The 24930-nt window shown below is 46.1% G+C and overlaps 1 protein-coding gene across 6 annotated transcripts in view; it reads left to right on the plus strand.

The window, feature by feature from the left end:
- The window catches only part of MAP1B (microtubule associated protein 1B), a 103843-nt gene that overhangs the window by 68958 nt on the left and 9955 nt on the right, over positions 1-24930 (plus strand). For 4 of the 6 annotated variants that reach the window (XM_079144824.1, XM_079144828.1, XM_079144826.1 and 1 more), the window contains 3 exons: positions 6207-6289; positions 8744-8884; positions 16510-23020. In XM_079144824.1, the coding sequence (XP_079000950.1) occupies positions 6207-6289; positions 8744-8884; positions 16510-23020 (6735 nt within the window). Of the gene's footprint in view, positions 1-2949; positions 3176-6206; positions 6290-8144; positions 8651-8743; positions 8885-16509; positions 23021-24930 lie in introns of those variants that run through there. The other 2 variants (XM_079144827.1, XM_079144825.1) reach the window with 2 other exon arrangements.

Consider the following 24930-nt stretch of genomic DNA (forward strand, 5'->3'; position numbering starts at 1 on the left):
TGACACCAGGTTTTGGGGATCTGGGTAATCAGGAGATACTAAGCCTCTCAGCACCTTTGTTTTTTACCCAAGTGCCTCCACGGCAGGGGTGAAGGGACTTAGTTGTCTTTCCTTCCTCACAGTCATTTTGTCCCCCAGGACTGAGGTGATTTCTCAGTTCAGGAACAAGAAGGAGGCTTCTGTTAAGCCAGGTTGCCTCAGCCCCTCTCCTGGATTCTTCCCCTGAGCCCAACCTGGGGCACCCGGGAAAGAGATCTGCTAATTGTGGCTTCTCATAAACTCGGTTACCAGGTAACTTGTGTTCACATCTCTCTCTCTCTCTCTCTCTCTCTCTCTCTCTCTCTCTCTCTCTCTCTCTCTCTCTCTCTCTCTCTCCCTGTCTTTTTTGCTCAGAAATGCCAAGGTAGGATGGAGTTGCTCAGGAGAACCACCACAGGCTCTTGAGCAGGGCTTTGTGCTGCCTGTGCCACTTCACATGCTGTCCCTCCCCTCCCTCTGAGAAGGGAGCTAGACACTTCCTGCTGTGCTGGGACTGCTCTGCACCGTGTTAAATTCTTCCACACTGGCTTCCTTTCCCTTCATCCTGACCACACATTTGCTTTACATGTTTTGCGAGTTCCTGCAGAAGAGACCTGGATATGATTCAAATCAAAAGCTGCTGTGGAGATTACCTGTGGGTGATTTTGGTTCCTCCACAGAGCACCTTTTCTTTCTTGCTTATATCCATTTAGCTAAATTTTACCTGGGGAGTGTTTTGTGCGCACGGTTTGAGGTGAGGGATTTCTCTCCAAATCCTGGGTCCTCGCCCTCCGTTCTCCTTGATTTAACATCAAGACATTGTCTGCCTGTGACCTTTCTTCATCTGCTAGGCCTTTCCTTTAGCCCAGTCATCCCAGGCCTCCCTCATCCCTCACATTTTCCTTTCTAGCCCTAGACTCTTCTTGAACCTTCTCTAAGATGTCTGTGTCTTCACATTGGTGGTGGTGGTGGGAGGGTGTTCTTCGGGTGTCGAATCACAATGTCAAATGCCTTTTCTTAAAAGAACCCACTCTGGTTCACCTGGCAAGGAGCCAAGGAAGCCAGGAGCAGAGATGGGGAGAGAGGGCTTTCCTCCCTGCCGGAGTCCCTCACCCACTCTCACCCTCGGTCCCGGTTATCCGTGATCCAGGACCCTCCTTGTCTTCTCCATTCCATGCAGAATGGAAATTGAACATTTTCTTTATTCTTCAATTACCTTTTCTAGATTATGCTTGCAGAGTGTTAATTGTTCAGGGAAACAAAGTTTCCTGAAATAAAATTTGAGCTTGTGGTCATTAATGGAAAAGATCTTTTTTTGTTTGTTTGTTTTTAAGAAAACTGAGTTAATTTTACTTCTCACTTTATAGCACAACATATTATGGTCTGCATTTTTTTTTATTGTAAACAAATGGGATACATGTTGTTTCTGTATTTGTACATGGAGTCAAGGCATACCATTTGTGTAATCATAAATTTACATAGGGTAATGTTGTTTGATTCATTCTGTTATTTTTTTTCCCTTCCCTCCACCCCTCCCACCCCTCTTTTCCCTCTATACAGTCCTTCCTTCCTAATGGAAAAGATCTTAAATATTCATTCTCAAGTATAGTTTATCACCCTCTTGGAGACCATTTGAAAGGTTTTATCGACACTGGTTATGGTTTCCCTCCAGTGTTTGCCCTGGGGGTAGCTGGGAGCTGCCTGGCTGCCCTGGTCACCCTGCTCTCCTGCAGAAGAGCCAGGTTACTGCATTAGCAGCTGCCTGCCAGGCCTGAGTGCTAGGGGTTGCTCTGATTCCAGCAGAAATGCTACAACCTCCCAGCTATGTTCTGGGGCCAGTGCGGGAGAAAAGCATCAGCCATGTGAGAGAAGGATCTGAACTTTCAGTGGTGGAGGTAGTGTGTGGCTGTTCCCAGCAGTGGGCGTCTCTGAATTCAGCCAGTCAGCTTCTGAAACTGAGGAGAGAGCTTATGTTTTGTGTGTGCTCATGAGCACAAGTTTAGATGGATCTCCAGCTCTAGGGAGAAGAGACCCTGTAAGCATCCTAGAAACTTGTATACATAGAAAATAACATTTTGCTTTAAGAGATTTCAAAATCACCACCATATAGTAAAACAGAAATGACAAAGCGGTCTAACTTTAAGAAGACACATAGGTTCAACTGATCAGATTTTCCAAACGAAGGGGAGAAATTCCAGCAATAACTGAAAAATACAGGCTTCTTTTCGAGTTCCAAACACAGTTCTTGGAAGAGCTGACAAAAGTCTCATCGTCTGCAAGTCCCCTGCTGCATCAAGGGGTCCTCAGACCATCCTCTCTATTCAGAGGTGGAGCAGACCCTTTTTGTCACACAACGCCACCTCGGCTGCCCCCATGCCACCAGGTCAGACCTCATAATCACACAGAGTTTTGTGGGGAAGCCCCCAGAGGACACTTTTTCTGATGCGAGCAGTGAGTGACATTCCCTCGCTCCCCTCCCACCGACTCAGGGCTGCCTAACGGTTGCCCTGTGAGCTGTCACTGGGAGGGCAGACTGGAATGGTGGGGAGAGAGGCTAGAACCGTGTCATCTTTCTTTCCTGGCAACTACTTTTCTGAAGCAACTGAATGAGACATTTACAGGCAAGGGTAGTGGCCTCTCCTACAGAATGCCTGGCCCACTTCCCAGTGTGAAACATTCCCCAAATATGCAACTTTGTGAGCGTCCCAGCCGCCTGACAGCCGCCTGCTGTGGGAGAGCTGGTACCCAGGGGATGCGGGGGTGGGGGCGCCCGCAGGACCCTCTACCCGGCTGTGGCTTTGTCAGATGCCCCGGAGGCTCGGCCCCTGTTTACATTGTCCTGGAGGAGAATCTGGCCAGCAGTCCAGCCGTGACAAGAGCGTACAACTTCTCTCTCCCTTTTTTAAGTTCCCTCCTTCATTCTAATCAATCCTATAAAAAGGCTTTTGTCGAAGGAGCAGCCATTGCGTCTTGGTGCTTGTGCCTCGCTGGTCATTCCTCCCAGTATTTCCAAAGATGGAGGAGAAGAACATGCTTAGCTGAATTCCTGGGGGAACTGGTCTGGCTTGGGAGGAGTGGAGGTGAATGGCCGCTGTCACATGGCATTTGTTTGTTTGCAATTGATGAAGCCAAGGAGGAGGGGACCTGAAGGAGGATGGTAAGAAGCCCCTGCCAGGGACACATGGCAGCAGGTCGCCCCTGGACCTGGGTGGGATGTGCAGTGTGGGCAGGAGCGTGGCTGTACCAGCTGCGGTGAGCTGGGCTGGCGGCCGTGTGTAGGATCATTAGGAAAGAAAGGTGCTCTGATTCCATTACTGTCTCTTGGGAAGGGAGCTCCTTCTGTGAACCTCGCTCATTCACTTTTGTGAATTCCTACAGAATGTAGTCAGGGACAATGGCTAGACCCCAGCATCGTGCTGCCGGATGCTTCAGATGCTCATGTCAAAAGTACAAAAAAGGAGGTGACTGTTTGCTTCTCTTTGGTCTCATGCTCTAGCTTAATTTTGGCCCAACTTCCAGGTTTTAAAAATCCTGAAATCTTTGTGTCAAGGAAGGACTCAGAGGCCGCTTGATAGAGGATGGATCTGTGTGTTGTGCTGATTTTCTTTTTATCATTTCCTTATTATTTAGTTTGCTTTTCTTTGGCTTAAGCTTTAAATGCACATATTTGTCAAAAACATAAACAACCCAAAAGCTAAAAGCTATTTCCAATGAATTACAGAATTCAACACTCACAAATAAAGGGACTTGCTTTTCCATGTTTTAGGTTTTTGTTTTGTTTTGTTTTTTGTAAGCCTCAGTTCTGCGCCTACTCAAACTGTATATCACTGTCCCAATTTGAAGTTTTTTTCGTTTTTAGGTGTTTGGAGTAAGGCATTGCATCCTTTTACCGTATACTACTTACGTTTATGTAGGTAGTTTTTTGCTTGTTCGTTTTGTTGAGTTTGTTGACCAGTATTCTTCTCCTAAAATTTTCAGGCTTTTTTTTCTTCTTTAAGTACATCTCTGATTTTATTCCTTTTATTCTTTTGGCCTTTTCCCTAGCTCTTCTTTGGCATTTGATGTCTGTGTCTTTTCTGTTTTTCCAAATCTAGTCCCATTAACTAGCCCCACAGAGCAGTGACGTGGAAGAGCCCTAGGAAACCTGGGGGCCTTTGCGGCTTGACTGCTCACTCACTCTTCGGGTGAGGTTGGGCTACCTAATTTTCTTCTGCAGACTTGTTGCCTTCAGTAACAGGGGTTACCATGGTACCTAAGCCATAAGTGAGGTTGTATCTATGAAGTCTTAGAACAGTGCTGGACACCATGGTGGCTTAGTTTTGGGCTGTTCAGTGTGGGGCTTACTGGTAAATACTAGCTGTTAAGGAAAGTGTGATGTTGGAGGAGGAAGAGCTTGATAATGCAATGCTGAGAATGTCAACATGTACAGAATCTGTAGGACTCTTGGTCCTCGAAGATACAAAGGGGAAAACCATAGCCATGTACCTTGGCTGCTGGCTTTCTCTTCTGACCACTTCACTGAGATGTGATTTGCATAACATACCCTTCACCCATGTCAAGTATACTACTCCATGGTTTTTGATATTTAATTGTTTTTAAAGTTGCAATAAGATAGAAATAAAACAAAATTTGCCATTTTAACTATTTTTAAATGTACAGTCCAGTGGTGTTAATTACATTCACAAGGTTGAACAACTAACAACTATCACCTCTATTTTCAAAACATTTCCATTACCCCAAGCAGAAAGTGTACCCATAATCCCTCTTGCTCCCTCCCCTGGCCCCTGGTAACCTCTCATCTACTCTGTGAATTTGCCACTTCTAGATATTTCGTATGAGCAGAATCACGTCTGTGTCCTGTTGGGTCTGGCTTATTTCTTTTAGCATCATGTTTTCTAGGTGCGTCCATGTCGTGGACTTATCAGCACTTCACCCTTTCGTCTGAGGAGCGGGTATTCTGTTGTGTATGCGTGCCGCATTACCCAGTCAGCTAGAGGCGGGCATCTGGGTCTTTCACCTTTTGGCTGTTGTGAATAATGCTGTAATTAACATTGGCACCTAAGTACCCATTTCAGTCCCTGCTCTATTCCACTAGCAATGGAATGACTGGGTTGTAGATAATTCCATTTTAGCTCTTTGAAGAACAGCTAAGCCGTTTGTCTGGAAAACAGTTGCTTTTGGTCCTTTTCCCCTCTGTGTCTCTCTCTGTTGGTGTCATCTCCCTCAGTCCATTCCATTTCCTCCTTGCCCAGGCTTCCTTGTGCTTCCAAGCAGCTGATGTGTTCTTGTCTATCCTGCAACCACGTGTCTCCCTCCCACTTTCTGAGGGACACCCCTCTCCTCTGTCACCTCTCAGCTGGCAGAGCACACATGACCAGCTCTGGCTGCACACTGCCTGACAGCTTTCATCTGGTTGCCAAGGAGTGGCTATGGGTCTCAGGCCGTGGAAGCCCACAGTCCGCTCCGACTGGAGGGCTGTTCGGCCATGAGATGACCCTGTGAGCCGTGGGCAGGCAGGCGTGCAGCGCTGGGCCCTGCAGGGCTTCAGTCCTCCCTAGACCACACCTTGATTCTTCATCAGCCTCGCTTGTCTTGATGGGGCCATTTGAACACCCTGTCCAGCAGGGAAGGTTGCTCTCCCCTTTTCGTTTGCCCAGTCTCTGCACCCTTCTATGACCAAGCGAATTAATTAACGAATACCCCAGCAGACGGCAAGCCTGCCTCAGACGGCCATTCTGGTGGTGGGGCTAATTGTTAGTCCGGGTTTCTGGATGTCATTCATTTCACAATGAGGCTCCTAATTAATCTCAGCACAGTTCTCACCAGAAGAAAGGCTGATAGGGAGAAACATCCCCAATTACCATGAGAAAAGAGATGTCAAGAGCCCCGTTGAGTTTTGCTGGCATCCCCGCCTTGTCTCAGATGAAAACCGCCATTAGAGCGCCGGGGCTGCCTGGCGATCTACCATGAAAACTGGGGAGAGCGAGGGGTCGCGGAACTGCCGGCCCGGGGACCCCGCTCGGGGCGGAGCCTGCTGTGGGCACCCTCTTCATCGGGAACCCTGATTGTGTTTCCCCAGATAGTGCAGAGAAACTGGGTGCCCTGTGCCACTCGGAGGTAGAAGTTCTTCCCTGAGGCGGGCAGGCGGAAGCTAAAGATCTGCTCTTTGTGTGTTTTTGTGCCTGCAGGACAAAAGATACTTCATCACCGAAGTGACGTTTTAGAAACAGTGGTCCTGATCAACCCTTCCGATGAAGCGGTCAGCACTGAGGTAGGCATTCAGCTCCGCGGGGGCTCGGGCGGGGTCGCGCACTGGAAAGACACCAGCCGAGTACAGGGGCTGGACAGGAGGGGGCCAGACAGGGTCATGAGAGGAGGAGAATCCTGGGTCCAGGGGTTTCCTTAACCCACAGTCTGTGGCTGGGTCTCTGTATCAGGACCACCTCAGACTGTGCCTCCCAGTAAGGACACAGTGGGAGGTGCTAGCTGGAGCTGTCTCACCTGGTCCAGGCCAGGGAGTGAGTGTGGGATGTGGGGCCCGTGCAGGGTGTGTGCTGGGGGGTGGAGTCTGGAGGGGATATAGCAGAGGAAATAGACTTCAAGTCCTCAGGCCAAGGCTTCCGGGAACCTGACTTGGCGAACAACATCTCAGATGCAAGCCTGCTGCAAGCTCCCGACAGCCCTTTGGCTGCCGAAAGGCAGGCCAGCGCCGTGGTCAGGAACATGGAGACCACCTAGGTTCACACTCCCAGCTCTGCCACCTACTAGCTGGTGGTGGCCTTGGGTGGCTTACTTACTATCTTTGTCTCAGTTTGTCCCCTGAACAGGGAAAAGGAGATCTTAACGATCCCTACTTGGAGCATTCAAAATGTTGTACTTCAGAGTACTTAGAACAGAGTATGGCTTGTGATGACTGAAACATGTTGGCTCTTACTTTTACCAACATATGAAAGTACCGTTAGGGTAGTGGGATTTCAGAGCCTGCTGTGACAGAGAACTAGGCTGGAGCCACCAATCCCAGTCACCCAGGCTCAGGATCTGAGGTAACTCCATCTCCTACTTCCTTTATTAGAGTTTTCACTTTGGAAACTGAGTTGTTTCCTGAATTTTAAAGCAGTCAAAGACTTTAAAGCATCCATTATTTGCAGTATCTTCTGCCCATGCTTTGAGCATCTCTGATTTTATTGCATTGTTTTCATTGAGAAAGAATTCATATGCTATCTTTTTAAAGTGTGAAATCCAGTGATTTTTGGCATATTTGCAAAGTTGTACAATCATCACCACTCATTCCAGATCAAGCCCACCATTCCCCAAACCCAGGCCCATTGGCAGTCACTCTCTATTCCCCTTTGCTCTGGCAATGCCTAACCTATTTTATGTCTACAGATTTGCTTGTTTCGGATATTTCATATAACCTGTGCCCTTTTTATCTGGCTTATTTTACTTAGCATGTTTGTTTCAAGGTTCAGCCATGTTGTCCTTTTGATGGCTATATAATGTTCCACTGTGTGGATATAGCATACTTGTTTATCCATTCTTCAATTGCTACATATTTGAGTTGCTTCCACATTTTCACCCTGATGGTACAGCCTATTCTGACTCTCTTCTCCCTGTTTCAGTTTAACAAAACCTCTGACAATCCATTAAGGCACAAGGTTGAAGAAAGTGAGGGGAATAGCAACCTCTACGTGACTAATTGAATCGGAGAGTAATTACAACTTGAAAAAACTGGAGGATCAATCTGTGTTCAGGAAGACTGCCTAGAATAGCTGTGAAGAATGGAAAAGGAAAAATAAGGATTTTTTAAAAAGGAATCCAGGCTTGCCCGCAGAGCAAATGGGACTGAGACGATTGCTTGCGTACATGTGTTTTTCCATGATGAGATGTGGGGTTCTTGGGCCAGGGGTCGTGGTCTGTTTACTTTTGCCTCCTGACCTCAGTGCCTTGCATGACGCCTGGCACGTAGTATGTGTCAAACATTCACGAATTGGACCCAGAATGAATATCTTGGTGCTGAGACTGGTGCTTTTGCTGAAGGGCAGCTGGCGTCCTGCCACATAAGTTCACAGCGAGTTCCTTAGTGCAAACCATTTGCAATTCAATTTCAAAGGTTGCTGTTGAGGGGGCAGCCTTTCTTTTATGCTCAGTGCCCTGCACCTTGCTGATCCCACCAGGGACTGCATTTGGAGCTGCGTGCTTGCTCTAGGAAGGAGAGGGAAGGAATCCTCAGTGGGCGGGGCTGGCTGGGGACCCTGGCTGGAAGCCTGGCGGTCCTGAGGGGGCAGTTGAGGGACCTGGGCTGTACGTGGTGACTCAGCCTGTGGGCTATTGGCAAGACTCTCCTGGTCTCACAGACCGCCTGCTGCTAGCAGACACTCGCCAACAGCTGTGGAACAAATGCTCGCCAGCTGTGAAGACTGCCTTGAAAACGAGGAGGAAATGAGGGGAGAAAGTCAGCCACCACTACTGTCCTGATTGTGGCAAAACTTTGAAAATGGCGTTTATGGGCAGGCTGATAATGGCTGCGTTCATTTAGTTCCCAATGTTCCTACAGCCAGGGCTGTGTTCAGCCCTGCCTGCCCCAGCCCCCGGGGAAGAAGGTAGACTCTCAGGGACTGAACACCTTTTGTTGGTAAGGAATTTCATGTGCCCCAGAGGCCCTGTCCTGGAGGCGGAGGGCAGTGCTGCCCACGGCTCATGGCTGGCTCCCTGTGTTCTATTGCAGGTGCGCCTGATGATCACGGACGCCGCCCGACACAAGCTGCTCGTGCTGACGGGGCAGTGCTTCGAGAATACCGGAGAGCTCATTCTCCAGTCTGGCTCTTTCTCCTTCCAGAACTTCATAGAGATTTTCACCGATCAAGAGGTAGTTTCCTTTTCAGGGACGTCTAAACGTCTGATTGTTTGATAGTCATTTAGCGGCAGGCTCTTCTTTGAAAGCACTGGGGAGATAACAGAAAGGAAGAAGAAATCTTACAGCTACTTTGAAATAAGCAAAACTGTGTGGTCCCAAATGCTTTATTCTTATGTTTTTTTTATGAAAAGAATCTAGAGCCCTCATCTGTCATTATTTGGAATCACTCTTGATGTACTGGAGACCCAGGTAGCTGTGGGGATGGAGTTGGGGACAGGGGGACACAGTTTACAGATGGTAGAAGTGATGGAGACACTTAAAATGACCGAGCCCAAGAGAAAATTCAGGTTTCCTGTTTTCTGAAAGAATACTTCAAAGATCTCTTTAGCATTTGGTAGAATGTCGCTGCTTTGATCTCTTTCAATACTCGTGCCTGTTTTTCCTGGCCTAATTATTTTTGATTTCTCTTCCTATTAATGCCTGGTCCCAGTGTTTGAACTTGGGCTGTATAAATAGTCCACACAAGAGAGAGGGCTCCCAAAGAGAAGGTATGTAGAAAAATGAGGCAGGTCTGTGACACCCCCAACCCCAAAAGATGGTTGTAGTAGCTAAACTGGAGCTGGATCATTAATATTTCTCACAAGTCAATCTTACTCAAGTCTATCTTGAAAACTATAGGAAGTTATAGTATTGAGTGAAATCAGATGAAAGATTTGAATTTGTTTATATTTCTACTTGAGAATTTGTCCCGGCTAGGAAATTTTCCAAAATAATAGACCTTTTTCACTTAGCATATTTGTTCATACTGGTTCCAGATACAATTCAGGGCCATCACTGGGGCAGATCTGATAGCAGATTTCTAAAGGGACAGGTTGGGGATGTGCTGACAGCGGAGGTGCCAGGACCATTTAAAGCTGTCTTCCTGAGGTGGCAGCTTCTCCATCTCACGTGTGCCGTGAAGGGCCAGGTGTCTTTCTGCATTTACTCTTCCTTTGCCTGATGCTTCTCAGAAAGGTCTGTGTGTACTTTTCCTTACCCACAAGAGCTGGAAGCAAACTGCCCAGCTGCATTTAGTTTACCTCTGTGAAAACACCAGTCAGATGACAAAATGAGTTTCACTCTCCACCCACCGGGGCCAAGAGACGAATGGAAAAATGAACAGTGCCCTGAACGGCTCGAAGCCCCAGCTCTCTGAAGGTGTGGTGCCATCTGCATCTGCACAGGTGTGCCCTGTGGGAAGCACAGGGCACTGGCTCCCCAAAGCGAGAAACGGCCCCCCAGCCCACAAATGGCTCCTTCCTCAAAGCCTTCAGGGCTCTTGCAGCTGGTCTCTCTTTGCCACTTCAAAATAGAAAATGGGCTCTTTATTTCATTCTTTCCTTTTATTTTTGGATTCTGGGGATTGAACCCAGGGGGCACTTTACCACTTAGCTATTCCACTAGTCCTTTTATTTTTTTATTTTGAGACAGGGTCTCGCTAAGTTGCTGAGACTGGTCTCGAACTTGCAACCCTCCTGCCGCAGCCTCCTGTATCACTGGGATTACAGGCACATAGCACCCTGCCCAGTGCTTTGGCTCTTTCTCCAGAGCTTGTGATCTGTCTTCCTCCAAGGCTGTCATGGAGTCAGGCCCCATGCCTCGTCCGTTCTGGTCTCCATCGCTCCCACACATAGTAAAGGCCCAGTAAATCGTCACTGAACGGCATTGACATTCCAGATCTACAGCTACAAGTCTCTCTCTATCTATTGCTCTGAAGTTGATGTGTGATCACCCTTAAGGGCAGACTCTTTTGCAAGATTGTATCCTCAAGTTCATGTTGTACCGGGGGCAGCTGGGCACATGACTGATAGCTCAGAGGCCATACACATTATCAGGGTCTTGTCCCCGGGAGGCCGGAGAGCTGAAGAGGCCTGGAGGTGGTCCAGTGGTGGCAGCTAGCCCTGCGGAACCCTTGGCTCCTTCCTCTGCACACGCGCACCTTGCTGCCTTCCTGTGCATTTCTGTGGTTGGTTTCTACTCATTGGTTTGCTTTTTTTTGACATAAAACCAAACAAAGGAAAAGGGTTGATCATTACCAGAATTTTACATAAGGAGATATCATGTTTCATCCACCTGGACCCCAAATAATACCTGCCTTTTAAAATAAAAAATACTGTTAAGAATCTTTCCATTTAAGTCATCTTTATAGACCGTGGAAGTGGAGCTTTAGCGCTTTGGGTTAGGCATGTGTCAGATTTTTACCAATGATTACAGAAGAAAAAGGAACAACCTTACCTGAAGAACGAGAGTTCTGTGGAAGGGCAGCTTCCCAAGGCTTATAATCCTAAGGATTGTTCTGAAGGGCACATATCTTCTTATACCCAGGCAGGTGTCATTAAGGCCAGACACCATGTCATGTTCCCGCCTGTTACCCTCACAATCCCTCCCTGATACTTTGGAGAAAGTAATGGTCAACCCAAATGGCAAAGGTTCTCTAGATTTTTCTCCAACAGACTAGTCAGTGGTGTTGGGTGGCAGGGAAAGTTGGGAAAAAGGAAGATGATTGTGTAGAATTCACTTCCTCCCTCCTGCCCCAACCCCCGCCTCTCAACCTTGATCCCTTTTACACCATGAGCATTGAAGAAAGAACACCACAGCCAAATTAAGTTGAAATTCACTATGACACTGGGGTGGGACGCACGCCTGTAAACCCAGCTACTTGGTAGGCTGAGCAGGAGGATCACAAGTTCAAGGCCGGTCTCAGCAACTTAGTGAGACTTTGTCTCAAAATAAAATTGATGTAGCTCAGTGTTAGAATGCCCCTGGGTACAGGTCAGTCTTCTGAGCCATGATTGCCTTTTGTTGCCTTAGGAAAAGGGTTTAGTACAGAATGACTCAGTAACAAAAGCACCAAAGGTCACACCGTGTCCAACTCTGTTCCTTTAATCCAATCCTTGAAAAGTGCTAGTCAATTCCAGAGAAACCAGAAACACAATTTTAGAAAATCAAAAATGATACTTTTTTTCCTTCAAACAAAAATAGCTATATATAAAGGGACTAAGAAGTAGAATTATGTACTTTGAGCTCTGAGTTTTGGGAGTCTTAATCACTAGAGGTCAAGTACAAAACCAGCTCTTATACAAAGCAGCCATCTGGCTAACTCACCCCTCCTTGAAATCCAGGGTAGCGAGTCATTGTCTCCTGGGGGCATTTTCTTGCCTCTCTGTTGAAAGTGTTTCCTTATTTTGTCTTTTTATGTCTTTGAGAAAGGAATGCAATCCTTTTACCACACAGTGTTTTAGATACCCCTAAACAACACTCAATTTACCCTTTCCCCCAAAGATTAATCATCTTTGTAAAATATTAGAAGTTCCTTGTGTTCCCTGGTCACTGTCCTTCAAACCTGTTCCTCTGTCAGGAAAGGCAGATAGGGTGCTATGGAGGAAGTTCAAGAGTTCAGTCCTGGTTGTGTTTTAATATCTTGAAGTTCGTCAGAATGTTGGATGTGAGTCCAGAGCTGGGGAACTGGAATGGGGCTGGAGATATTGATTTGTAATCTGCTGGTGCATCTAAAGCCCAGAGGTATTCAATACCCAGAAGATAGATGCCATGATCTAGAGAGGGACATGTATCAAGAGAAAGGGACCCAGGTCTAGCATGTAGAGGTTGAGGCCAAGGAGATGAAGCCAGCAAGGAAGACTTGTCTTATGTTATTTCTGGTCTAGTTTCTGAAAAATGTCATGACTTAAACTGGACACCATTTCCCAGGAGTCATTTGACCAGATTAGAACTATAAAAGTCACTGACTTTTATTGTTTCCAATACAATCTTCTATTAAGCAAGTCCAAAAATGACTTTAGACGGTCACCACATGTGATTGAAGGTCCCCTGGAAAGGGTGCAGACTTTGAGGAGTTCTGCAGTTCGTATGATTTGGGGGCTCCTGTTAAGAAGAAGAAAACAGCCAGGCATAGTGGCCCATGCCTGAAGTTCTAGCTGCTGGGAGGCTGAGGCAGGAGGGACCCTTGAGCCCGGGACTTTGGAGCCAGCCGGAGCCACTTCGTGCCACCCAAAAGAAAGAGAAAGAAAACACAATTATTAATCCACAATTAAGTGCAAAAATTTAGTAGGGACCACGCCAGTGAGGGGCCTTGACATTTAAGCTTCTTTAGCTTCATGATAAATCCATGACTGTCACTAAAATCCCTGAGTTTTCCCCCATGGATATTGTTGCTAAGCCACATCTCCCAATCCCTGTACCTTGCCCTGCTGGTCTATTGAACCTTACGTTTATCCCTTTAGAATGCCACCCTGTTAGAGTTGACTTAGCCATCATCATCAAGAGCTTCCTTAAGTACTTTAATTCTGTCACCCCGCATTTGTGCTATGCCTCTCATTTTCATGCCCTCCACAAATTCCCTAAGCATGTCTTCCTATTCTTTCCCAAGTGAATCCGCAGCAGGACAGAAATGAGTCTTGAGGCAGCCGATCACAGTCCTCCAGGTTGACACTAAGTAGCACTATTTCTATGGCTGCTGTAAATCCACCTAATTCTGCCATCACAACTTCAGAGATCCTGTTAAACATTTTGCTAAAGCCCAGAGATTCGCTGTCTGTGGTATTTCCTCCTCAGCTGAGTAACCTAATCAAAAAAGGAGCTGTAGTTAGAAGGCCACGGTTTAAAAATTAAAATCTTGTTTCATTAATATCATCTTCAGTAAAGCCATTTATTTCCTTTATCTTCCTTCCTCCACCAGTATGCCTGCATTTGATCAGGAAAAATAATTAACAGAAAAGATTATGTTTGCTCCAAAGAAATGTTTCTCCCAGTCATGTCTGCCATCCATCTTTCTAAGGACCAGAGGAGTAGTTAGTGTGTTTGACAAGTATCAGCAGGCTCGTGTCTCTTCCCAGGGCCCACTCCAGGAAAATGGCAGGCGTGGAATTGGCTATTTTCAGTGCAATTCAATGGAATCTACTGAGTCTGGCCACGTACTAGGGATTCAAGGATAATTAAGATATTAGTTAACTTATAACTGAGAGACAAAGACACCAAGGATGGGCTGGGGCACAGCCCAGTGGGTGAGCACATTTTTAGCATGAGTGAGGCTCTGTGTTCAATTCCCAGCACCAAACCAAAAAGAGAGAGAGAGAGAACAAGAACAAGAAGAAGACGATGACAACCACAGATGCGTTTTCCAATTTGTTTAGAAGAAGCCTCCATTTCCAAGTCTAAGAACCAGTCAGAGCCGGAACACCATTGTTGGCTTCTCCTTAGGGATCTCATCTTACTCACTGTTGAGTAAGCATGGGCGGAGCCTGCCAGGGGCCTGAGCTCTCTAGGGTGCCTGTGGGCCCATAGGTCTGGATTCGGGCGGAGGGAGAAAACAGGAGCCTCATTTCTGTGGAACAGTTCAAGGATGAAGTGGCTCCTCCTCTTCTTGCCTGTCCCATACCACCCGTCCGTGACTGACTTTGTCCAGTCCTTGTCTCTGCGTTCTTGCCTGTCATTCCCTCATGCTGTTTTTCTAGTGGGACTAAAAACTTGTCTGAAAGAAAGGAACTTGTCCAGCAGAGCTGACTAAATCCAGCTTGGCCTTGTACTTCCTGGTTTTCTCTTCGTCCATCCCTCTGGGCTGTCTTCCTGCCCTCTGACCTCCTCAGAATTCTGTGCAATCTTGTTTTTGTTTTGGGTCATTTCCTGCACTTCATTCACCTCTCTGGATAGAGGCAAAAAGATGGAAAGTAGGGAGGTATTCCTCAAGTCTTTTTTCTTTCTCTTTGAAGTTGGTGATTACACATTTCACATAAAAATAACTAGTGATTGAACAACCCCTACACATATGTCCTCAGCTGCCATACTTCTTAGCTTGGGTGAAATTTCAAAAGTTCATGATTAAAGATTCAGCAGTTTGAGTTATCCCGAATTTGTCTCCTAAAATGTACTATAAAACATGAATAGCTTGAGTGTGCTCTGTGTGAATGTTAGAACTGAGAGAATCTACCTGGTACTATAGTGATGATGATGAGAATCTATGCTAATTATTGGACAAGAAACCATAACTGGTACTTGTGTTTGCTTTGGTCAGCAAATAATTTGAGCAAAGATTTTTCCCCAAAGACAATTGTCATATGCTTTTTCAGTTTTCTTAGCTTCCAAAATAGGAGTCAATTCTCCTTTTGTAGAGGATTGTGAAATTAGGTTAGAGGAAAATAGCAGTTTTGTTATTTGGCTATTTTGTGATTCTTCACTAAGATGCTTAAGATTAATAGGCTAACAAGACAAAAATGACTATTTTTTACAATTGAATATAGGAGAATTCAGACTCTAAATTACCCTTACACATGCTCATACCACACACACTCTGGTAGTCTCAGAATGTTAATACGCAGAAGGTTATGAACCAGAGGAAACGAAAGCTAGGCGGTAAGAGTTCAGACCCACTGGCCTGGGATGCCTGCATGAAATAAAACCTTTGCTTTGCCCCTTAATTGTTTGCTACCCAAGCCACAGAGCACTTGTCAGTTGAAACTCTGAGCTGATTTATGAGGTTTGCTGAAATGGAAAGAAGTCTGGAATTTATGGCATGATCCCCCCTTGTTATTTGCTAAGCTAAGACCATGAAACATATGGCCTTAATATGGAGTGAGAAGGAAAATAGTGCTTTCATTAAACCACAGTTACCATTTTGATCCTGATTTGTTTTTCCACATTCCCATCCTTGGGAAGTACTAAACAGTGTGTTGAAAAGCCTTTGAGTCAAATGTGATCTTAGCCACTCAATGCCAGTTTGCCCTGAAAAAGAGTGGAAGCAGGGAGAGATACCGGGCCTCACCTTGGGTTTAAACTTAAGCTCATGGAGAATGAATTCGGCCACTGACTTGCATAATTATCCAACCGATTTAATCATTATGGCTTCAATAAAAGCATTTGTATTTACAGAGGATCTGCTGGGTGTACCACTCATGTTTTAAGTAGTGTGCACTGAAGCCAGAAACCAGGAAGTTTTTTGTAGTAATGAGCAGTCTGCAACTTCTTGTGTCCCAGAGGGAAAAACCCACCAATTTTTTTTCTTTTATGCCTACCAAATTCTAAAATGAGATGATAAGAAGTGTACTGTTACTTGAATTCCTTTTGATGTGTCCATCAGGGCTTTTTTTTTGCCCAGCAGATTAAAAGAAAAGGTCTTAGGTCAGTGGTGAAATGACTTACATTGTCCCCACACACACCCATGACAGTTTCATGTTTTTTTAAAGGGCATCTTTGTATGGCGATACCCAGGGGAAATAGTCAAAGTATTCTGTAATTGCTGTGGCGGAAGCACTGATCACCCAGATGGTCACTGGCTTTGAAACTGAAACAGAGTTCTGAAGTTCTCCTACTGCACAAAGACACGTGGGAGGATTGGTGGGGAGGTGTCGGAGGCGGGGTGCTGATGATGGCAAAAAGAAGGAGTGGGGGGCTCCAGACAGGCTGTTCACCTCCCAGATGTAAATGTGTCCGCATTTAAGTAGCATTGCTACCCGAGTGCGTCTCTGAAGCAGGTCCTACGTGCAGTCAATGATCCTATGATTCCTAGCAATAGATGGAAGTGACGGGTTGGCAATGACAGCCACTTACACCTTTTCTTTCATTTTTCCCTCCTTTTTTAAACCCAGATTGGGGAGTTACTGAGCACCACCCATCCTGCCAACAAAGCCAGCTTGACCCTGTTCTGTCCCGAAGAGGGGGACTGGAAGAACTCCAATCTTGACAGACACAATCTTCAAGACTTCATCAATATCAAACTCAACTCAGCTTCTATATTGCCAGAAATGGAAGGACTTTCTGAGTTTACCGAGTACCTCTCAGAATCCGTGGAAGTCCCGTCTCCCTTTGACATTCTGGAACCTCCCACGTCGGGTGGATTTCTAAAGCTCTCCAAGCCCTGCTGTTACATTTTTCCGGGAGGGAGGGGTGATTCTGCCCTGTTTGCAGTGAACGGATTCAATATGCTCATCAATGGAGGATCCGAAAGAAAATCCTGCTTCTGGAAGCTCATCCGACACTTGGACCGAGTGGACTCCATCCTGCTCACCCACATTGGGGACGACAATTTGCCTGGAATCAACAGCATGCTGCAGCGGAAGATCGCAGAGCTGGAGGAAGAGCAGTCCCAGGGCTCCACCACCAACAGTGACTGGATGAAAAACCTCATCTCCCCTGACTTAGGGGTTGTATTTCTCAACGTCCCTGAAAATCTGAAAAACCCAGAGCCTAACATCAAGATGAAGAGAAGCATAGAAGAAGCTTGCTTCACTCTCCAGTACTTAAACAAATTGTCCATGAAACCAGAGCCTCTCTTTAGAAGTGTAGGCAATACCATTGATCCTGTCATTCTTTTCCAAAAAATGGGAGTAGGGAAACTTGAGATGTATGTGCTTAACCCAGTCAAGAGCAGCAAGGAAATGCAGTATTTTATGCAGCAATGGACTGGCACCAACAAAGACAAAGCTGAACTAATCCTGCCCAATGGTCAAGAAGTAGATATTCCAATTTCCTACTTGACTTCAGTCTCATCTTTGATCGTGTGGCATCCAGCAAACCCTGCTGAAAAAATCATTCGAGTTCTGTTTCCTGGAAACAGCACCCAGTACAACATTCTGGAAGGGCTAGAAAAGCTCAAACATTTAGATTTCCTGAAGCAGCCACTGGCCACCCAAAAGGATCTCACTGGCCAGGTGCCCACCCCTACCGTGAAACAAGTAAAACTGAAACAGAGGGCTGATAGCCGAGAGAGTCTGAAGCCAGCTGCCAAACCACTGGCCACCAAATCAGTGCGAAAGGAGTCAAAAGAAGAAACTCCTGAGGTCACAAAAACTAATCAGGTGGAAAAGCCACCCAAAGTTGAAAGCAAAGAAAAGGTAATAGTGAAAAAAGACAAGCCAGTGAAAACAGAGACCAAACCTCCCGTGACAGAAAAGGAGGCACCCAGCAAAGAGGAGCAGCCTCCAGCCAAAGCCGAGGTGACTGAGAAGCAAGCCACAGACGTCAAGCCCAAGACTGCCAAAGAGAAGACAGTGAAAAAAGAAATCAAGGCAAAACCTGAAGAGAAGAAGGAGGAGAAGGAAAAGCCCAAGAAGGAAGTGGCTAAAAAGGAGGAGAAAACACCTATCAAGAAGGAGGAAAAACCCAAAAAAGAAGAGGTAAAAAAGGAAGTCAAAAAAGAAGTCAAGAAAGAAGAGAAAAAAGAACCCAAGAAAGAGGTTAAGAAAGAAACACCACTCAAGGAAGCCAAGAAGGAAGTGAAGAAGGACGAAAAGAAGGAAATTAAAAAGGAGGAAAAGGAACCCAAAAAAGAAATTAAGAAGCTCCCTAAGGACTCAAAGAAACCATCTACTCCTCTATCGGATGTGAAAAAACCAGCTACTTTAAAACCAAAAGTACCCAAGAAGGAAGAGTCGGTTAAGAAGGAGGCTGTTGTTGCAGGGAAGCCAAAGGAGAAGGGGAAAATTAAAGTCGTTAAGAAGGAAGGCAAGACTGCAGAGGCTGCGGCTGCAGCTGTCAGCACCGTGGCCACCACGGCAGCCGCAGTGGCAGCGGCTGGAATTGCAGCCACTGGCCCTGCCAAAGAACTCGAGGCTGAGAGGTCTCTTATGTCCTCCCCTGAGGATCTGACCAAGGACTTTGAAGAGCTGAAGGCTGAGGAGATTGATGTAGCAAAGGACATCAAGCCTCAGCTGGAACTAATCGAAGACGAAGAGAAACTGAAGGAAACTGAGCCAGTTGAAGCCTACGTCATCCAGAAAGAGACAGAAGTCATCAAAGGTTCTGCGGAGTCTCCTGATGAGGGGATCACCACCACTGAAGGGGAGGGTGAATGTGAGCAAACTCCTGAAGAGCTGGAGCCCGTCGAGAAACAGGGGGTGGATGACATTGAGAAATTTGAAGATGAAGGAGCTGGTTTCGAGGAGTCCTCAGAGACTGGAGACTATGAAGAGAAGGCAGAAACTGAGGAGGCTGAGGAGCCAGAAGAAGACGGTGAAGAAAATGTGTGCATGAGCACCTCCAAGCACAGCCCCATTGAGGATGAGGAAAGTGCAAAGGCAGAGGCAGACGTGCACATCAAGGAGAAGAGGGAGTCTGTGGCCAGTGGGGATGACCGGGCAGAAGAAGACATGGACGAGGCAGTTGAGAAAGGAGAAGTGGAGCAATCTGAGGAGGAGGAGGCTGAAGAGGAGGACAAAGCAGAGGATGCCAGAGAAGAATATGAGCCTGAAAAAATTGAAGCTGAGGATTATGTGATGGCCGTGGTCGACAAGGCTGCGGAGGCCGGTGGTGCTGAGGATCAGTACGGATTCCTTACCACATCAACCAAGCAACCGGGAGCCCAGTCTCCTGGCCGAGAACCTGCATCTTCAATTCATGACGAGACTCTACCTGGAGGCTCAGAGAGTGAGGCCACTGCCTCTGATGAGGAGAATCGAGAAGACCAGCCTGAGGAGTTCACTGCCACCTCTGGCTACACTCAGTCTACCATTGAGATATCTAGTGAGCCCACCCCAATGGATGAGATGTCTACTCCTCGCGATGTGATGAGTGACGAGACCAACAATGAAGAGACAGAGTCCCCATCTCAGGAATTCATAAACATCACCAAATACGAGTCTTCACTGTATTCTCAAGAATACTCCAAAACTACTGTTACACCATTCAATGGATTATCTGATGGGTCAAAAACCGATGCCACTGAGGGCAAGGATTATAATGCTTCAGCCTCCACCATATCCCCACCCTCATCCATGGAGGAAGACAAATTCAGCAAATCTGCTCTACGTGATGCTTACTACTCAGAAGAGAAAGAAGTGAAAGGCAGTGCCATGCTGGAGATCAGAGATACCACCTCCACTGTTTCATATGAGAAGCTTAGCCCAGCCAAGAGCCCATCCTTGAGTCCATCTCCGCCATCACCCATAGAGAAGACACCCCTGGGTGAACGGAGTGTGAACTTCTCTCTGACGCCCAATGAGATTAAAGTCTCCACAGAAGCAGAAGTGGTCCCAGTGTCTCCTGAGGTGACCCAAGAAGTAGTTGAAGAACATTGTGCTAGTCCTGAGGAGAAGACTCTGGAAGTGGTGTCTCCATCTCAGTCTGTGACTGGCAGTGCTGGCCACACACCTTACTACCAATCTCCCACTGAAGAGAAAGCTAGTCACCTCCCGACAGAGGTCACTGAAAAACCAGCAGCAGTTCCAGTGAGTTTTGAATTCAGTGATGCCAAAGATGAGAGTGAGAGGGCTTCCATAAGCCCCATGGATGAACCCGTGCCTGACTCAGAGTCTCCTATGGAAAAAGTTCTGTCTCCTTTACGCAGCCCTCCCCTGATTGGATCCGAGTCTGCATATGAAAGTTTTCTAAGTGCTGACGTCAAGGCTCCTGGCAGATGCACCGAAAGCCCCTTTGAAGGAAAGAATGGAAAACAAGACTTGGCAAACCAAATAAGTCCAGTTTCTGAAATGACTTCCACTGGTCTTTACCAAGACAAACAGGAAGTAAAAAGTACAGACTTTACACCGATCAAGGAAGACTTTGTTCCAGAAAAGAAAACTGATGATGTCGAAGCCATGAGTTCTCAACCAGCACTGGCTTTGGATGAAAGGAAATTGGGAGGAGATGTCTCTCCAACACAAATAGATGTCAGTCAGTTTGGATCCTTTAAAGAAGATACCAAGATGTCAATTTCTGAAGGCACAGTCTCAGACAAGTCAGCCACTCCTGTTGATGAGGGTGTAGCAGAAGACACATACTCTCACATGGAAGGTGTGGCCTCAGTCTCCACTGCCTCTGTGGCTACGAGTTCATTTCCGGAACCAACAACAGATGATGTGTCTCCTTCTCTGCATGCCGAAGTTGGCTCCCCGCATTCCACAGAAGTAGATGACTCCCTTTCAGTGTCTGTTGTGCAAACGCCTACCACTTTCCAGGAGACAGAAATGTCTCCATCTAAAGAAGAATGCCCAAGACCAATGTCAATTTCTCCTCCAGATTTCTCCCCTAAGACGGCCAAATCCAGGACACCAGTTCAAGATCACCGATCTGAACAATCCTCAATGTCTATTGAATTTGGCCAAGAATCTCCTGAGCACTCCCTTGCTATGGACTTTAGTCGACAGTCTCCAGATCACCCTGCTGTGGGTGCAAGTATGCTCCACATCACTGAAAATGGGCCAACTGAAGTGGACTATAGTCCTTCCGACTTGCAGGACTCCAGTTTATCACATAAGATACCACCAACGGAGGAGCCATCCTACACCCAAGATAATGATCTCTCCGAGCTCATCTCTGTGTCTCAGGTGGAGGCCTCCCCATCCACCTCTTCTGCTCATACCCCATCTCAGATAGCTTCTCCTCTTCAAGAAGAAACTCTATCCGATGTTGCTCCTCCCAGGGAGATGTCCTTATATGCCTCACTCACCTCTGAGAAAGAACAAAGTCTGGAAGGAGAGAAACTCTCTCCAAAATCTGATATCTCTCCACTCACCCCACGAGAGTCCTCTCCTTTGTATTCACCTGGTTTTTCAGATTCTACCTCTGCAGTCAAAGAGAACGCAGCAGCTTGCCATTCCTCCTCATCTCCACCAATAGATGCAGCATCTGCAGAGCCCTATGGCTTCCGTGCCTCAATGTTATTCGATACGATGCAACATCATCTAGCCTTGAATAGAGATTTGACCACATCTGGCATGGAGAAGGACAATGGAGGAAAGACACCTGGTGACTTTAGCTATGTCTATCAAAAGTCTGAGAAAACCACCAGGTCCCCAGATGAAGAAGATTATGACTATGAATCTTGTGAGAAAACCAGCAGGACCCCAGATGTGGGCAGCTATTACTATGAGAAGACGGAGAGAACCATAAAATCCCCATGTGATGGTGGCTACTCCTATGAGACCATTGAGAAGACCACCAAGACCCCTGAAGATGGTGGCTACGCCTGTGAAATTACTGAGAAGACCACACGGACCCCTGAAGAGGGTGGGTACTCTTACGAGATAAGTGAGAAGACCACGAGGACCCCTGAAGTGAGTGGTTACAGCTATGAAAAGACCGAGAGGGCTCGAAGGCTCCTGGATGACATCAGCAATGGCTATGACGACTCTGAGGATGGTGGCCACACACTTGGGGATGCCAGCTACTCTTATGAGACCACTGAGAAGATTACCAGCTTCCCTGAATCTGAAAGTTACTCCTACGAGACGTCTACAAAAACAACAAGGAGCCCTGATACTTCCACATACTGTTATGAGACAATGGAGAAAATTACTAAAACCCCCCAGACATCTACCTATTCCTATGAGACTTCAGACCAATGCTACTCTGAAGAGAAGAAGTCCCCCTCGGAGGCCCGCCAGGATGTTGATTTATGCCTCGTGTCCTCCTGTGAGTACAAGCATCCCAAGACAGAGCTTTCACCCTCCTTCATTAATCCCAACCCTCTGGAGTGGTTTGCCAGCGAAGAGCCCACCGAAGAATCTGAGAAACCCCTCACTCAGTCAGGGGGAGCCCCACCACCACCAGGAGGAAAGCAGCAGGGGCGACAGTGTGATGAGACCCCGCCTACCTCAGTCAGTGAGTCAGCCCCATCCCAGACCGACTCTGATGTGCCCCCAGAAACGGAAGAGTGCCCCTCCATCACAGCCGATGCAAACATCGACTCTGAAGATGAATCAGAAACCATCCCCACAGACAAAACTGTCACATACAAACACATGGACCCACCTCCGGCCCCCATGCAGGACCGAAGCCCTTCTCCACGCCACCCTGATGTGTCCATGGTCGACCCAGAGGCCTTGGCCATTGAGCAGAACCTGGGCAAAGCTCTGAAGAAGGACCTGAAAGAGAAGACCAAGACCAAGAAGCCAGGGACAAAGACCAAGTCTTCTTCACCTGTCAAAAAGGGGGACGGGAAGTCCAAGCCCTCAGCAGCTTCACCAAAACCAGGGGCCTTGAAAGATACCTCAGATAAGGTGTCCAGAGTGGCTTCTCCTAAGAAGAAAGAATCTGTGGAAAAAGCAACAAAAACCACGAGCACTCCTGAGGTCAAAGCTGTGCGTGGGGAAGAGAAGGACAAGGAGACCAAGAATGCCGCCAACGCTTCTGCATCCAAATCGGCAAAGACCGCCACTGCAGGTAGGTCCATGGCACCAGGCATCCGTGGAGAGGCCATGCTTTTCTTTTATGTTGAGCCTTCATAGTTCCCTCTTTGACTTTGTGCTGAGAGGACAGGGGAGCACAAATGGAAGTTTTACTTCCCTCTACTACCCTCTCCTGCTAAAGGTCTATGTCTGAGCCCAGTGTGGCCTTAGGCTTGGGGGTAGCTCTGCCTATGGCTCAGAGTAGCTCTGATGTGCACAGTGGGATTCCTGGCTTTGCACCATTCTGGAATACAGCAACTGCATTCCTGTTCTCAACCTCCAAACTGCTCTGGAAGACTGGCTTCGGATGTGCCTGCCAAGGTGACATAGGCCAGAAGCTCTCAAAGGCCTAGAGAGAACCAGAGGTTCCATGCCAAACCCAAATGACATGTCAAGGCCCAGGATTTTAGAGTCCTATTTTTTATTTTTATTTTTATTTATTTAAAAAAATTTTTTTAGTTGTTGATGGAGCTTTATTTTATTTTTTAATATGTGGTGCTGAGAATCAATCCCAGTGCCTCACATATGTTAGGCAAGTGCTCCACCACTGAGCTACAACCCCAGCCCCCTATTTTTTAAATAAGGGTTTTAAAAATAAAATCATAAAAACTTAAAATTGTCATTTTTTTTTTAATTAAAAAAAAAAAATCACCAGTCTGGAGATACGATACATCCCTATTAGAGATACATTCCCATTGAATGAAATGTTCTGTTTTCTTATTATCAGCTAACACACGGTGTAATGATTCCAGTTGATATCCCTGAATTCTGATCTTTCCTGATTTGCCTCTGATTCCCAGATTTATCCATTTCATATCAGTGATTTGGGATTTTGATGAAACTGGACTCTGGCAGCACTACTTCATCTTGTTGCTTCAAAGCATTTACAGGGATTTGCACTAATGCTTTTTTTTTTTTTTTTTTTCTTTTTTTTAGCTTTTACATAATTATCTGGGAATTTTATATCACCATTCACAAAGGAATATAAATTGACCCAAAACCATGAAGCAGAAAATAATTTGAATAACATTTCCTTGATTTATTAGGGAATATCAGGGAAATGACCCTTTAGGACTCTTAAATTCCATGCATTTTATGATATCTTAGTTACAGCTGTAGATTTTACTTTTTGTGAAGCATCAATTTTAAAACTCACTTCTCGTGAGATTTGGTCTTTTCATGTACACAGAAAAAATAAGCTGAATTTGTTCATGCTTAGTATAAGTGTACAGCCACCAGATAATTAACCCTTTGGTCTGAAAGAGCTGATGACCTGCACTAAGCAGAAAGCATGAAATCCCTTCAGGTTAATAAAAACCAGCTGAAATTTGATACCAGATTGCCCAAACATGTATACCCTAGCCTACAGAATTGATTTAAGAAAAAAAACAAAACAAAACAAAACAAAAAAAAAACTTTCTTGAACATTTATAGAGATGATTTAAAGCCAAAGTAATAAAGAGGAGTTAATTTTCATTTACTTTGAAGATGCTTTTAGATTGCTAAAAAGGCAAAGTTGCCCATTTAACTGATTTTAAAAACAAATTTGGGTGGACTTTTGGTGATTTCCAGTTTGTGCTTCTATAAGCAATATTAACTTGGTTTCGATGGTAGCAGTTTAGTGTTAAAGGTAAAATCGCAAACATATTTAATTATTAGAATAAAAACTCATAAACTTCTATTACAAGTCAGGATGCTTTAGGAGGTCCCCAAATGGATAAGCTTTTGACTCGGATTCACTAAAATGACCTGTGAATGTATTTATAAAACGAGCTTGTTTACCCCAAACACTAATTTGGCTTATTCTTGCTACTCCATTGCCCCATTAAAAGTAAAACTGGGCAGTTGATGGAATTCATTGGAACTTTTCAAACTCTGAGATGAAAGTGCTTACACATGCCATGA

The sequence above is a fragment of the Sciurus vulgaris genome, assembly GCF_902686455.1.
Source record: "Sciurus vulgaris genome assembly, chromosome: 6".
Lineage (NCBI taxonomy): Eukaryota > Metazoa > Chordata > Mammalia > Rodentia > Sciuridae > Sciurus > Sciurus vulgaris.